Source organism: Formica exsecta, unplaced genomic scaffold (genome assembly GCF_003651465.1).
Source record: "Formica exsecta isolate Colony F162 unplaced genomic scaffold, ASM365146v1 scaffold365, whole genome shotgun sequence".
NCBI classification, from domain to species: domain Eukaryota; kingdom Metazoa; phylum Arthropoda; class Insecta; order Hymenoptera; family Formicidae; genus Formica; species Formica exsecta.
Window position 1 is genome coordinate 1264328 of NW_021850897.1, and position 16905 is coordinate 1281232.

The window sequence follows — 16905 nt, forward strand, 5'->3', positions numbered from 1 at the left end:
TTTTAAATATATATTTATTATTTTAAATATGTATTACCAATAAGATCCTTTTTAGGTCCTACATCCATAGAATTCCAACTGAATGAGTATCTTGACGGCCATAATGTATACCCTTCATGATGTTTGCTTGTCAATACAACATATTTTGCACCTGATGCTTTAAATAATTCAGCCCACTCAGATGCATTGAAGAATTCAGCAGTAAAATCACGTGCAAAGTCTTGATAGGTAAAATTTGGAGGATATCTTTGTCTCATAAAATCATGATATTTTGTACTTGCAATCTCCTCTGCAATATTATAAAAAAAATATGCATAAGGATATATAATTATCACAAACATATATATAGTAATATTTGTAAAGTATTGAATATATAAAAATTATATGAAAGCATTCAACCTTTCCAATTATTCCAAAACCATTCAGAGCCAAAGCTAGGTACACTGAATACACCCCAGTGAATAAATATTCCAAATTTTGCTTCATCGTACCAAGATGGAAGCGGTCGATTGTCTAGACTAGACCAAGTTGGAACAAATTTGGATGCTTTTGTCAAATGTAGCATGAAGTTATACTCATCTGTTTTCGCTACCACGTTAAAGTATGCCTTCACTGATACGCAAAGAATCAGCACAGCACACAAAATATGTACAAACAGCATCATCCTAACAGCAGAAAACTTGCAATGAGAGCAATGGATGATGAATATGTCTTTTGTATCATTTATATCATTGATATATTATTTTGAGATTAGATTAAATCAATACAGTATATTTTTGTAGACAAAGATCTAATTAAACCGATGTTTGTAATCTGTGTATATAACTTATATACACACTTTTAACATACAGAATATGTATATAACTTCACAAAAAGAAGAGTTTGGAGTATCTTTTTATTAACGTTAATCTTAATACATATACTTATATGCAAATCATCAGTTTGTTCTTGATCTTTGATATTTATGAATCTTGAAAAATATGAAAATTCGGAGTGGAGAATATATATAAATAGAATTTTCAAATTTTAAGAAGTTTATATATTCCAAATTGACGATTGTCTAATAAATTTTATAATTAATAAAAATTGTATTCCCATATATATATAATTACAAACAAATATTAAACATTTTTATTTCATAATATTGATATAATGCAAATATGTTATCTCCACCGATTACATTATCTTTAATCCGTCGTATGATATATAATCACATGTGTAAATCTCTCTTCCCCTCCATTCCCTTCTCACTCTTTTCAGCATTTATCTGCATATATGTAAGGGTCATTTGAGATGTAATCTAGTGTAGAGATATAAATAAAAAAGAAGTTGTTTATGCTATCCATTACTTATGCCAAAAGTGATTATATGCATTACATTTTATAGAATTTTTTTTTTCTCTCCAAATATATATCTATCTTGTGTTGCGACACATTTTTTAGCATCCTTTATAATTCCACATATGTGTTACACATGCAAATGTCCAACATGTGTTGTACAGGCAAGAAATGGAAGGAGGAGAAAGAGAAATGGATACATACATATACAGGGTATTCGGAAAGTAACTATACATCTATTTCAAGTATTAAAAAGATTTACCAAACATTATTAAAAAATTAGTCTTTTTTCATAAAAGATGTAAGTGACCTCCATAAACAAATTTTAACTCATCTAATCTTTTTACCAAAAACCTTCAATTTTCCTGGTGATATGCCTCTCATAAAGAAAGATCAATTTGCTGATATTGTTTGATAAATATTTACTATTTGAAATAAGTGTACATATAGTTACTTTCCGAACACTCTGTATTATATAATATTTTTCATGACCAATCGTATCGTGCGAAATATTTCGCGCGATTCGAGAACGAGATTTATCGTGACTTGACGTTTTGTTCTCGTCATGAAAACAGGATCGCACGAATTTAAATCAAAAGGGCTTTCAGCAGGGGAAATTCGTTAATAAATAGACGATTTTACCGGCGTTTCAGAATAAAATTTCCTTCTCTCTATCTCTTGATCGTAATTTAATATGGCTTGGGTACCCTTAGAATCGAATTCAGAGGTGAGCGATCTTTTTGTCAAATTGTAACGAATATTCTTCAAGCAATGGATTTTAATGGATTTTGTTTTCTGTTTTAGGTTATGACGAAGGTAAGCGGTTGCCACGTTCGATCAACCTCGTTATTGTCTCGATATTTCCAGTTGTACATACGATGATTTGTGTTCATCGATCAATGATATATTTTCCATGAAACAATACATTTAATTTTTTTGACGCAATTTTAGAATTCGCAAAAGTTTAGTGTACATCTATTTTTGTAGTTCCTCCATAAGTTGGGCGTTCCAAAGAAATGGTCGATCGCAGATGTATATAGTTTCGACTCGGACTTGTTGGCAATTATCCCTAGGCCTGTCCTTGCCGTTGTGTTGCTTTATCCTATGTCCGCAAAGGTATATATACTGGGATGGATCGAAAGTAACGTTCCCTGTTATGACTTTTATTTACAACTTAATAAATTGGACTTGTTAAAATAAGAACTAATTTTTTGGACAGCAATCTCTACTGCGAAGACTATATTGAAAAATAGTCACTATCTTATCTTAACACAATAAGTCCAATTTGTGCATAAGTGATAAATAAAAGTTGTAAATAGAACAGGGAATCTTACTTTTTGATCTGCTTTAATACAACATATAAAATACTGGCTCTATTAAAATTTATTTTGGTTTGTTCTTAGACTGAAAAGACCAAGGAGGAAAAAGAAGAAGAAGAAGAAGTCAAGGATAGCAAAAGCGATGTTCCAGATTCTATTTACCATATGAAGCAATGTATTTCAAATGCATGTGGAACAATTGCGTTACTTCATAGTGTGGCCAATAATTTGGATACGTGAGTATTTATTCATCAATTGTATATAATCAAGTTTGTCACATATATATATAAATAGAAATGTACAAGTAAATATTTGTTCTATAGCATACAGTTGGAGGATGGATTTCTCAAGACATTTTTGGATCAAACCAAAGGACTTTCATATACTGAGCGTGGGGAGCGTTTAGAAAATGCACAAGATATCATTGATACTCACATGGAATCTGCCCAAGAAGGACAGACTGAGGTACTTTGCCATTTTGTAGTTAAGAATGACAATTGTTTTTTAAACCGTTAAAATAAATATACATATTTTCTTTTTCCTTTAGGCGCCAGCTGAAGATATGGAGGTGTACCATCATTTTGTCGCATTTATACATAAAGATGGCTCTCTATACGAGCTAGGTATATATTTGATCTATATTGATTTTATGTTTTGATAATAATATTGGAGGGTAGAGTTTTATTTGCCTGCAATATTTATACTGATTTGGCACAAGTAGATAATTCCATCAATGCTCTTAATTATAAATATATAGGATGATTAATTGGGATGAAACTTTAAACTATTGATTATTAGCTGCAACGATTCTAGCACGGAGCTAGTTATCATCTTATTTAAAATGTTATAATAACAAAAATTTGATTTTTTCAGATGGTCGAAAAACTGCTCCTATTAATCACGGTCAGACTACGCCAGAAACACTTTTGAATGATGCCGCTCGCGTATGTAAGGAATACATGGAGCGTGATCCCACCGAAGTGCGTTTCACGGCGGTCGCCCTCGCTGCCAGCGAATAAATGCCATGCCCAAATGCATTCGCTTTTAAGCTAACTTAAGAGACATCTGAATAATTTATTTTACAATGTTACATTATTTCGCTTCGGCAACGCATTTATTTTCAGTTTTACTGATTGCCAGCTTTCTCGACAATATGTAGCACGTCAATGAAAGAAATTTATACATGCAATTGTTTATTGCACTGTTTTTATTGAAAGAATCCTATAACTGAATCCTTCAGTACGTTTCCCTCGCGCGTGTAGTTTTTATATTAGATTTAATAATATCAAAAATAACATGTAGTTTTGATAATCAGGAAAAATAAAAATACGAAGCGATATGCGCATGAGATGCTATACATATATAAAGTTTAAACAAACTAGATATCGCGTGTCGGTCAAGGTCTCTGAGCTTTGCGCAACAAAGTGAACGACTGCCAAAGACAAGTTTCAACGTGCAAGTTAGAGTTGATTATAAATTAGCATTGATACAATCTCTCATTTGGCATAGATTTAGCACACTGATATTTATTTTGGCATTCTTTTCTCTCTGATCATCATCACTTATATACTTCATGCATATTTTTGTTTTCATTAATAAAATTTCGATCATATTTCACAGATCACATATTTATCACGTTGATACATTATGCAATTCGTAGAGATAAAATATTAATATTATGACTCGAGATAAGTATTGATATTATTACAAGTAATATCAAAATTTTTTTAGAGAGAAGTTTATTGTGTTATGGAAACGGCATGAATCATAATAAATGAAAAACTTTCTTGTGCTTTTATATATTTTATTATTTGTACATATATTACTATTATCTATATAATCTATAAGTATATAATAAATACATATTGTTTGACATAAAGACATAAACGGAAGTATAAATAGATACAATTAGAAAAATGCTTCTCTTTGAGAGTGTGGTAATAATTGTTTTGACGAAAGGATGTGATATCTTTTTCATAATATTTATAAGAAATAACGTGACTGATAGAAATTGTATATGTTGCGATATCAATTCAATTTCGTAAAAATAGTGATTTGTGCACTTTTCATTATAATGATTCAAGTATTGGTTGATTGATGATAATTCGTATCTCTGACAAAAAAAATAATTTTTGGGTTTTGAATATTTAATTATTCATAACATTCTTATATTTCTTGAAAACATATAAGTTTAAAACGATGTTTATTGACAAATTTAGAAATATTTATCTTTCTTAATTGAAAATAACTAGGAGATTGTCGGGAATGCAATGAATTAATACATGGATTCCATAAATGTTCGTTTATTTTTAAGATACGAATTAATTTTTAGAACATTCTATTGTCTTTCGAAAGAATATATTTATGTTATAAGTCTCCATTACATATGTAAAAATATGTTATTACACGATGTATTATTGTATTATTATTACAAAAACACAAACGGTCACTGACCAGCCGGAGAAAGTTATTTTGGATTCTCTTCCAAGAGACTAAATATATCTTGGCACAACTTTCAAAATAGTGACTTTAAAATATAAAATTAACTTAAATTCTCTCTCTAGTAACAGATTATGTAATACTGTTTTGTTCTAAAGCGAAGAATGCTATCTAGAAATTTATTAAAACGCAATCATAATTGTGTGTGTAAAGATAGTGTTCATATATAAATTTAGAATTCTTTATTTTTTTGTTATTATTTATATCTATTTTATATTTAGAATTCTTTATTTTACTTGTCATTATTTATATCTATTTTATATAATAATATATTATAAAAGTGTGTGTGTGCGCTATATGCAATTTAACACATGGATACAAAAAATAATTTTAAATTTTGTTCTTTACATATATGGATTTTTTTGTAGATAAAGCCTAAAGAATTATTTCGAGACAGCCCCGCGCGCGATAAACTAAATGGTGCAGTCTTTAGAATTATGTATTATGCATTGAAAGTATTCTTATTGTGAGAAAGATATCTCTCTCCAGATATGTGTCATTTTAGTGGAAAATTTAGCCCTCGACTATGTGAACTGGACCGGTTATATAAATATAGCATCGGAGACCGGTTATATTCTAACACAAATAAGTTATGCGAAATATATTATAAATTGCTGTGTTGCTGCAGAAAGACCTTAGCTTTTGACGCATTAACATAGCAGAAGCGCCACTATGTATTTTATTTTTCGGTGTTCTTCCATCTCGATGAAGATGTTGATTAACAAGTGCAATAGATTACATGTATTTTATTTTTCGGTGTTCTTCCATCTTGATGAAGATGTTGATTAACAAGTGCAGTAGATTACATATTCCATATTCCAAATTCCATTATGTCATAATTTATTTGATCAGCTTCTTTGTTTTGAAAATTATCGTGTTTACAACGTAATCATATTATTTGTTAAATTTTTATCACTACTTCAAAACAATGATTGAGTGTTATAAGAAATCCAAGAAAGTCGCTCGAAGCCTTTGAAATATAATATCTAATGAGTGATGAAAATTTTGAAAATTTGACTTCTATAGAAAAAATTGTGCAATAACAAATAATATTTTATTATTTAATAGAATATATAAATTCAATATTTTTTTCAGATCAATAACAGTGATCTTCACAAGAAATCCGTGGAGCGAAGAAGAAAATATGCAATATATATTTATTAATATGTCTTCGTTACAGATATTTCCCAAGTTTCATGAAAAATAGCTGTTTTATCATATAATTTATAATAATTAAAAAAAAAATACATATAGAAAAATACGCGTGACATTTTAAACTGAAGATTGCAAGCTTATCCGCTTATCGCATTACTTATCGAATAACTCGTGTATTCGTATATCAGCATTTCAAGGTGAAATCTACGGAAATGAAGTTTCGCGTATTTTGCGCAGATTCTCAATAGAATAGTTGTCTCAGAGCGGCTGATAAGCAAGCTGCGATAGAGCAAATTTATTAATCACACGACAGTATTACGTTTACTATGAAATCATTTATTGTGGCAATTCCGTAAAGCTTCCTGATTAACTGCAATGCGATATCTGTGTCTTACCAAAGATTTCGCAATGCAAAATTTTAACGCAATCGCGCGTGTAACAAATAGCCGCCAAAGGAATCTCTCATCCGTGTATTTCTCGAATAGCTTCGGGCGATTTCTTTTGCTATTCGTTATAAACTCATTAACATAATATATCTATAGATATATCTTTCATTCTGTAAAAGAAGCACTTTAAGAAAATTACATGCGAAGAGAAAGATGCGTTCTTTTTCATGATATTTGAACTTTAAAAGAGCGCGCCATTTATTATACACATTTAATTTTTTGTAAATGCATCAATATGATAAATCCTCTTCATATTTTAATAGGAAATATTCCTTATCAACAAAAACATTTTGAAAATATGATAGTAAAATTAATTACAAATAAAAAAATTTAATGGCAAAAACAATTAATTAATTAAGTTATTAAAATAAAAATTATTTCCTTTTTAATAAAGAGGAAGAAATAATGTCATAGGTATACAAATTAGTTATGCAAGTTGAAAATAATTTTTGCTCCAATTATTCGTTATCGCGGCTTCCGTCAAGATAGCTCGACGCACTTTAAAGAATAGAACGAAAATTCTTTTGAAGAGCTAAGCATATGTTCGTGCATACAGATTAACGTCATTCGCACTCGTTTACGGCGGAATGTGTTTAAGGTCAACCCACGCATATAAAATTGTACGTATGACCTCATTTTTGTATCCGTGTTGTTAGATTAGAGGCGAGTCTCATTCTTTTTGCAAATTTGATACGCGTGAATGTTTTAAATATGCTTCTTATCTCTTCTTATACTGCGTTTCTGTTCGCCCACATCGCTTTTAGTTGCGGTTCGTACTCGGGCACGGCCTTGGTGCCATGGCTAATGTACTCTTACTTTTACTGGACCAAAGGGAAAAAACCTTTGTGTGAGAAACGTGCGTCAATAGCGAGGTGGGATTTCCTTAGATTTTAGTGTTACTTTACATCATTTTTAATTAAACGCAGAATTTATATGCAAACTATTAAAATCACACAACACGTGAAATTCAATTTTTTTTTCCTGCGAATAGTGAACTTCTCAAAAATTGAAAAAAACTCCCTTTTCTGATTTTTATAAATTTTTTATATTTGCCAAGTTCAACATTTTCTTTTATTATCGAAACGAATGCGTATAATAGGTGTTGTTATATATCAGTCTTTGCACGTTGCAGTCGTATCATTGAAGATCTTTTTATACATGCCTCAGGCGCAAAATAAATGACAATATTCTTGCTTTGTTCCGACTCGTTAATCTTTGATTGCATTCACGAGAAAGTACAGGACCGTTGCAATCGGCGCGACGCTGATATACGCTTTCAAGCAATGCTTAATTCGCTCGCTTATAATCTTTTTTTAGCTCGCTATAAGACTTTTTTTATTCACTGTCTGTGATTACTACACGCTAATAAATGTCCGTATTCTTTTTTTAACATTTTTTATTTAAATTAAAATTGCCTTAGAAATAAGAGAGAAGAATTGTAATTTTCTTAAATTTAATTTTTTTAAATACGGAATTATTGTCTTCAATTAAATCATTTATTATTTTTTATTATATTTTAATAATTTTGTATTCTTTAATTACAATTCTTATTTAATTTGACGAATTTTTTTTTAGTATTTAATTCAATCTTTCATTATTTTTTCAACAGGTTATGCATATTTTTTCAATAATATTTTGTTTTTTGTTTTGTATCAACTCTTTCAATAACATAACTGGTATCTAGAAAATTTGCACACCTAATGGTATCTCTGCACAGCTGAGATATATGACTCAGGGTATTCCTATTAGGGGAGCTACTCGGGCTAGCGGGATCGAGGTCGATTTTCGGTCCGTGACGAAACCGACACGGTCTCTGCCCTGGTGCCAAGAATAAAGGGACATACGCGGAACGAGGCATTTCAGCACCGGGCGGTGAGCGAAGGAAGCCAGAAGGAAGTAGACAGCCTTCGGAGAGTGTTTGTTGAGGCGCGAGTAATACTACTTGGTTTCGCTGACACCGTTTCAGTCGCGCGTAAGCAGCCGACCGTTGCACGTATCCGTAGGAACGACGACGGACACCATCCATGGGTTATCCGCGTTCAATTCTCTGGTTACAACAAATCAACTGACTAACGCGATTGCGAAAAGGTACGTCTGCATTATATCTGCTTTCGGTATGTATTTCGACACGTTCATCAACAACACCGATCAGTTGTTGATCTTTCTTTTCAGTGTCTCATTTATTATCGCGGACGACTCGCAATTCGTATAACGAATTGTATAATGAATGAGTAGATTTCCTTGAAACCAATCTGGGAAAGTATTCGGGGACAGCATGCTTTCAAGGATTCAATGTGATGTGCATATGGATTAAAATATAATATTGACGTATTTTCGCGCTTAAATTACATCGATGCGTTACATAAGTATTTAAATTTAGTTGTCACGACTGATAAGAGTGGAAATGCGATAATTTCTAACGACATTCGCTTCAATAAGTTTGTTGACGCGGTTTTGACAGGTTCCAGAATCATATACTTTTATGCAATGCTTCGAAACAAAATTGGAGCTGTTGTAGTTTTTCGCGAACGATACAGTTGCAAAATATATTATCTTGATGCGATACTTAATAATACGAGTTCATCGAACCCATTACATGCAAATATTTTCGTAAGCATTAAAAAAATTAAAGATTTAAATAACGTTGGAAAAATCAATTCTGCAGTTTCGTTATTTATTGCAATAGCACAATGATTTTAGACTTTACTTATATCTTTATCTTGAGAGAAAGTAACTAATAATAAAGCTTTATCTTGAGAGAATTTGCAAAAAAAGAATTACGCTATATAAATTATAATTTCTTTATATCGAAACGATATATCTATTCTCTGCTAACGAAATATCAATCTTATTATTAATGAACATTTGTACATTTACATAATTATTAAATTCTTATTGTGCGATTTGTCATTAATTTTTATTATTTTTATTTCAAGTTTTTATTACATCGTGATAGCTGCGTGGTAGATCGTTTTAGCCAAGGACACCTTTGTTTCGGTTTTGTTTTTAACTGCAAGTTTGCATAGTTTTTCGAAGCGTTTTACCAGTATTGAGACAGCAGGAGAGACATCATTTTTTATGACAATATTTATCAGGTAGATAAGTTTTCTTTGGGCAGTTAATCTTTCTGCGCAAATAACTTTGTATCATTTATCTCTGAAGTTCTTTTCGAGATCGTATTATACATATTTGCAATTTTGCTCGACGTAATACGATTTTTTGGCAAGCGTCCATTACACGCAATGACCTGTTAGATTTAGCGCCGAAATAAGATTTGATTACAAATACGATCCACTCGATATAAGATTTATTGCGCTTTTATCATTGAATGCGATTGAACGAGGATATTTATCAGCGTTTTAAAGTCCCAACGGAATAGGATTCTGCGAATATCTCTTAGGCAATACACTTGCATATCTCGGAATACGTATCACGTGCATATCACATGATACGATTATGAATTACACCTTCGTAAATGTTAATATGCGGAGAAAAAGTGCATTTTTTCCGGTGGCATGCTTCAAGGATAGTAAGTGCAATAATTTAGATTGCCGATTGCGGTCGAAGCAGGAAATAATGAAGAAAATCAGTGACACATACAACACACACAATAGAAAAAAATTTCCATTGAATAGAAATATCATCATTTTGCTGCATTGTTCGTATTATTGAGGATTCGTTTGCGAAATATTTTTTTATTTATCTGTATAGCGAGACGGAAAACTTTATTTTTGATTGCATTGGATCGCGGGTTTGATTTTTGATAAGAATAGGTCGGACGTTGGCTTATCGTATAATGATATTGACTTATCATATGTGATGACACGCTTGTATAATATAATGTTAAATGTTTTAAAATTGCTTCTATGAAAGATTAGATATTAAAATGCAAAGAGATGATCGTGTAATCAATGTAAGATGTTCAATGTATTTTATAAACATATTATATCTTTTTTGTAAAGATAATATATATTTTCTTCCTCTTTCTCCCCCTTTCATTACTTCAGTTTTTATTTCTAAAATTATCTCTTAATGATTCTTTCGAATTATATTATCATATTCATCAGATTCATTTTCGAAAATGTTTAATTTCTAATAAAGTTTTAAAATTTTCCAAAAACATTTTTGAAAGTACATATATACTCGGAGTGCATTATTTTTCTTATGCAAAACGCTTTTATCTGTCATTTTAAGTAATTATCTAATCGCGTTACTTTTCACAGGCTTAAGAGAAGCGCGATTACATTCATTAATCGTAAATAAAATATCGTGACTTTCAATGATGTTTGATAAATTTTAGGAAATGCCGCTATTGTGTTCGTGAGAAAGAATTTTTATAAGAAATCTTTTCTAAATCTTTGCGGCTTTTTCCAAAGTTCTTCGCCCGCTTCCTTCCCTTTTTTCCGTTGGCAAAAACAGAAACATTACTGGCGCTTTGAAGCAATCGCGGTTCGCGTCTGATAAAAGTGCACGTGACACCGGCTAAAGAGGAGCCGTTAAATATTTCTATTTTGGTAATGTCGCCAACGGTAACATTGCCAAAAAGTGAATTTACATCGGTCAAAGAAGACGTTGCGCTTCCTTAAGTGAAACACGTGACAGTAAACAGTTTAGTTGTCCCAGTTTTAGGCTGTCTGATGTATTATATCGTGAGACCGTGAATTTGTGAACGACAATCATGAGCTTACATAATTACATAATTTGACAGCTACACTCGATTAAAATTCGTATTGCAGTAATTTTTACATTGCAGTTATCTTTATTATCACGATTTAAGAGATTCAATTGATTGAACGATATTTTACTCTTCTTAATAATGCTATTCTGCTCCACTTTGACCGATATGATCACGTAGTCGGCATGTTGAAAAACTTCTGATAAATTACGAAAGCAATTACGACGATTATATTAAGTTGACTGTGAGTGAATAAGTACGTCGACGGCATGTTTATCGTATGATTATATGATTAAGTCGTACAATAAAAAACAGAACACAAATTTTCAGCGAATATTAGGCCAGTTCTTTATCCTGTTATCTTTTTATTGAAATACGATTGTTTTTTTTTTTTTTTTTGACATATGATATATCTTTGAGTTGTAAAATCTATTTATTTAAATTACTCGACACATAATAGCATAATCAATTGCATTTTCATTATTTTTCGTAGTAAAAGTCTTTTTAATCACACTTATATATTTGTATGCAATAATCGGATTTATTATTTGAAAAAAAGTAGAATTAATACAAACGTATCTTATTATATCAAAATTTAATTATATGTAAATTAATGTGCATTATAAATGTGTAGTTACGAATTTTAATGTGATTATTAATGCTTCATGTGCATTAGAAATGTAGTTATAAATTGTAATGTGTTCATATTTTTACTTGTTATACTTGCGTTGATTTTTATCGGAAGACTTTATGATTCTGATGAGCATCACGCGCGCGAATTAAACGGAAGTAACATCAAATAACTAGCTCTCTTAAGTATATAATATGTAATATACTTACGATATACGGATTGTAGAGAAAAAAATGGATTGATAAAAAAGACATTGCCACATTTATCTTGCATTCGCTTTAAAATAACAAACTTTATTTATCTGCATGTTGCAATTGCTCAGTGATAAAGTATATCAGTCAAGTGAGTCACGTGTACGAATATGCAAACTAATATCGATAATTTGATATGATGTATTGTTCAGGATATATAGTATCAAATGTGTGTGAGAGATGATAGTGAAAATATATATATATATATATGTATATAAAACACATAAGTATATATACATGGATATTCGTCTCACAAACACACATATGTGTATATATACACAAATAAACGCGCGTCGAAAATATTTTCAAAGATTTAGATTACGTCAGACCGGGATATTTATATTACATATATTAATATGCTCAGCTATCGTGTTTTTATTTCTATTCGAATAACGAGAGTATAAATCCGTTTATATAAAGTTATTTCAAACATTTTACAGACTGCTTCACTGTAAATTGGTATCGTCAATAACTTTTGACACGGCATCGGTATTGAATAACGAGTTTGTTATATAAGTTACTATATAGGTAGGATTGACGTATATTTGCAATTCTTTACTCGCTGTGTATTAATGTAGCAACAGTATTGAGTTAATTATGCGAACAATTTTGTAATTAGTCGTCGTTTTTTTTCTACGTCGATTACATGTTGCAAACGTGTTTTGCGTTATTATTTCTTATAAATAGCGATTAATTGCCGTTTCGCGCACATTTCGCAGATAATGATCGATATTAAGCGTGACGCGTTATAAGATGGTATATGCGTCATAAACTGTAAATAGTTAGCGTGTTGTTTTACTTGCGTCGATGTCAACCCCACGCGCACGTACGGTTTACATTAAGCTGATAGTGAGTTGTGTGTAACTTGGAGGATTATCTCGATTAGACTCGTTTACGCCATTAAAAGTAAATGGCGCAGGAAATGATTATAGTCGCGTTTTACATGATGATTAATATATAAGGTCATTTCTTTTTTTATTTCACTTAAAGAAACATCGCTTGTAATCTTCCGCGTCACGAATATCTTTCATACGAGTTTATAATATGTAATCGGAAGATTCGTGTCCGTTTTATGTAAAAACAGACATGAGTAATAAAGATTAGATAGCATAAAACTTTCCTCTGTTTCTATCGCTTATCTTTCTAAAAAGTTTGTTACGGGATAGGGATAGGGATAGGGAAATTTTCCATTCGTTTCTATTATCTTAGGACTAAAAGAAAAAAAAAGAAATTAGTAACGAACGCATAGATGAAGATTTTTATTAAGAACAAACGTGCACTACTTACTCGTGCAAATTGATTGAAAAACTTGTTACAAGAATAGACCGCATACTTTGTTTTTATGTAATTTATGTAATATAAAAAGAAAGACCGTGCAAAATTCGGAAATAATATATTTCAAGTAAATACTTTAATTATAAAAATAACTATAATTTTATAATTTAAAATATTGATTGATTTGTTACACACATATACATGGGTGTTCTACTCAAATCTTGTAAAAAATATTCCTTGAAAATTTTCTGATCTTTTAGAATATTTTTGTTCAAGACTCCAGATAAAGAGAATATTTCAAAGAGATTTTGCTGCAATTTTCTAAAATGTTTTTTTTTGTATGCATTTGTTAATACTTTTTACTTATAAAAAAGAACAAAGCCACTTAAGTTTCAAAGTTGCAAATGTACTGAAAAAAAAAAAAAAAATGAATAGCTTTCGTCAGATAAACATTGTGTACTTGTATAACATTTTCTTTTTTTATCACTAATAATTACCATAAAGAATATGTACTGCATACTCAATATTTTTTGTTAAGAACTAATACACGAAATTAATAAATGTACGTTTATTATAAGTATGCGCACCAATTACCGCGCCGGCTCTCACTTGCTATTGATTTGTATGTGATCTGTAAAAAAAAAATTATGCGTTTACAATATATTATAAATATACATTTAACTCCGTTTATATTTATCTCTGTTTATATATATCCAATGCTTTAACAAAAAATATTGAGTATGCAGTACATATTCTTTATGGTAATTATTAGTGATAAAAAAAGAAAATGTTATACAAGTACACAATGTTTATCTGACGAAAGCTATTCAGTTTTTCACTTGATTTGTATGTGATTTTTAATTTAAGTGGGCCTGTACTTCTTGTTTTATTTTTTTTTATATTTTGGTTTATCGGCGGATTGCTGATTGTTTATAATATAAGAGCAAAATTATCAAGCCTGTGCTTCTTGTTTTATTTTTTTTTTTACATTTTGGTTTATCGGCGGATTGCTGATTGTTTATAATATAAGAGCAAAATTATCAAAGAGAGAACTTCTTTAAAAATTTCTTGAGTTCCAATAATATTTCATGAGAAATCCCTGATTTTTCCAGGTAAAGAAGAAATCCTCGAGAATTTCAGGTTTCCCATGTTTTCGCAAGAAATAGGCACGCTGATATGCCAAATATGATCATCTAAAGAAAAATAAAAACTTATTGAAGAAATTATTGTGACAATTTATATTTGTATTTATATATTATGACATTGTTAGTTAAGACAGAATTGTCACATTTCATATCTCATACGCACATTTTTTTCTCTCCTCAATCGGTATTTCAACATGTGTATCAATCTCTGTCGCGGGATTAACTACTGTGCACGCTACAGATTAATTAAGAAATCAATCAATAAAGAGACTTACGTACAGAGACACAATTCGCGCGTTTAATTGACGAACAACAATACGCTATTAATAATGGAATAATACCGAAGAAGTCGAGATCGTCCTCGACCTATTTTTATTATTTTTATATATATTCGGTGTGCACACATAATTCGCTCTTTAATATTCCCACATCATGATTCTTAATTATTCGAAAAATGAATAATAATTTTATTGATAATAAAAATAATATTAATTAATAATTAATAAAAAAATTAATTATAACAAAATAATATGTTCATTTTGCTTTGAGACAAGTGTTATCGTTTCTTGAATAATTCAAGAGTCATGATACGTCAGTATTTAGAAACAAAGCACACGAATACAATACGCGTATAAATTCATATATTAAAGCGCTTTTGAGAATCCGAAAAAATCGATTATTTTTTCGTATTAAACAAATTTTGTGTAAAAATTATTTTATTTAAATGAAAATAATAAATTACTTCTAAAATTTATATCCAGAAAATTTTATCAATCTCGGGTAAAAAATATCACTGTATAGCGTCTCTTTCGCGAGCTCATTTTATACATACTTTACATACATACTTGGCGAGACGCTCTTACGGCGTGTTTCATTCATCATATGTCGTAAGTTTGTCTAGACGGTTGGACACAGGACTTTCATCGTGACATCTTTTTATGTCATTACGAAAAACGCATGTGTCATTACGAAAAATGCGCATTCGGAATTTACATTCACACACACGCGCACACGCAGTGTGCGACAAGTTTATTAGCTTTTAAAGCGTATTTTTATTGTCATCTTTTAATATTTTACAGATGGAACTGAACAGCAATCCTGCGATTTCTGCAAAGAAGTCCTCCATTCATGACGATGAAACAACATTCAAGCAGTCACTTGGGTAAATATATGATATTTATATAAAAACATACAAGTACATAAATAATTTTTTTCAGATTTTTTAATTAATAAGATATGATCATTTCTTAAACATAGTTTTATTTAATTACATTGTTCACTTTGCGTACGTCATTTTTCTAATTAGTTATCATTTCCTTTAATAGAAATATTTTTTAAAAGTATTAATCAATGAGCGAAAAGAGAAAAGTTTATTACGTAATGCCAAATTAATTAATATGAAACAGCTATGAGTAGTTACAGATAATAATTGATTGCGGATTAGTGTAATTACAAGTGTGCTGTATTATTAATTGATTGATCACGTCACGTCATTTAATTACCTTGTTGGAGTATCAATTCATTCAGTTGTGTAATTATTGCGACTGATTGTCAAACAATGTTATATTCTGACATTATGCGATTTATGATAAGCGAGTTTAATAACGTTTCGCGATTATGCGATCGATCAATCACGTTATCTTTCTTTTTTATCAATTATATTTTATTGAATTTTATCTGTAAATATTGCTTCGTTTGTACATATTAATAGAAAAGCCAGCTGTCAAGTCTGAGCTATTATATCATTATACGTGTATGTAATGTAAATCAGAATAGTGTAATATTAGAAGAAATTGTTGGATTAAAATGAGAGGAACGATAGATAAATCGCTGCGGATGTTATTTCAAGTGTCACATGGTTGCCAAGAACGACGTATTGACATAATTATCACGCTTATTGAATTCGGAAAATATTTTTTTAGTGTATTCCTCATAGAAATCAGTATCACATAAATGTTAATTGTGGAAATTGAATTATCTCGCTTGAAAATCGCATACGCGCGTATCCGGCAATTAACGTCATTGTACATGGAAAACCACTTAAAATATCAGGAGATCGTCACGTGTTAGCTTAAAACATGATTTCCTTATTCTTGGCGATTAAATAGAACTGTAGTTAGAATGGAATGCATCCACATCATCGTGCAGTAAAATTAATAATGTAATTATTAT

General features: G+C 30.4%; 3 protein-coding genes across 9 annotated transcripts in view; 2 read left to right on the plus strand and 1 right to left on the minus strand.

The window, feature by feature from the left end:
• LOC115239175 (alpha-L-fucosidase) overlaps positions 1-1700 on the minus strand; it is a 3364-nt gene extending 1664 nt beyond the window's left edge. Inside the window, exons 1-4 of one of the 6 annotated variants that reach the window (XM_029813545.1) lie at positions 1378-1516; positions 1215-1300; positions 400-665; positions 38-289 (exon numbers count right to left, since the gene is read on the minus strand). In XM_029813545.1, the coding sequence (XP_029669405.1) occupies positions 38-289; positions 400-665; positions 1215-1288 (592 nt within the window). In that variant the 5' untranslated portion in view covers positions 1289-1300; positions 1378-1516. Of the gene's footprint in view, positions 1-37; positions 290-399; positions 666-1180; positions 1342-1377; positions 1519-1599; positions 1617-1684 lie in introns of those variants that run through there. The other 5 variants (XM_029813549.1, XM_029813548.1, XM_029813547.1 and 2 more) reach the window with 5 other exon arrangements.
• A 197-nt stretch (positions 1701-1897) lies between these two features.
• LOC115239179 (ubiquitin carboxyl-terminal hydrolase isozyme L3) lies at positions 1898-3850 on the plus strand. Its single transcript, XM_029813553.1, has 7 exons — positions 1898-2064; positions 2142-2153; positions 2325-2453; positions 2741-2892; positions 2980-3121; positions 3204-3279; positions 3530-3850. The coding sequence occupies exons 1-7, from the start codon at positions 2032-2034 to the stop codon at positions 3673-3675; spliced, it is 690 nt and encodes a 229-aa protein (XP_029669413.1). The 5' UTR covers positions 1898-2031; the 3' UTR covers positions 3676-3850.
• A 3649-nt stretch (positions 3851-7499) lies between these two features.
• Positions 7500-16905, plus strand: part of LOC115239177 (proton-coupled amino acid transporter 1) — a 15217-nt gene continuing 5811 nt past the window's right edge. Inside the window, exons 1-3 of one of the 2 annotated variants that reach the window (XM_029813552.1) lie at positions 7500-7628; positions 8474-8844; positions 15813-15895. In XM_029813552.1, coding sequence (XP_029669412.1) covers positions 15813-15895 — 83 coding nt within the window. In that variant the 5' untranslated portion in view covers positions 7500-7628; positions 8474-8844. The remainder of the gene's footprint in view (positions 7629-8473; positions 8845-15812; positions 15896-16905) is intronic. The other variant, XM_029813551.1, reaches the window with a different exon arrangement.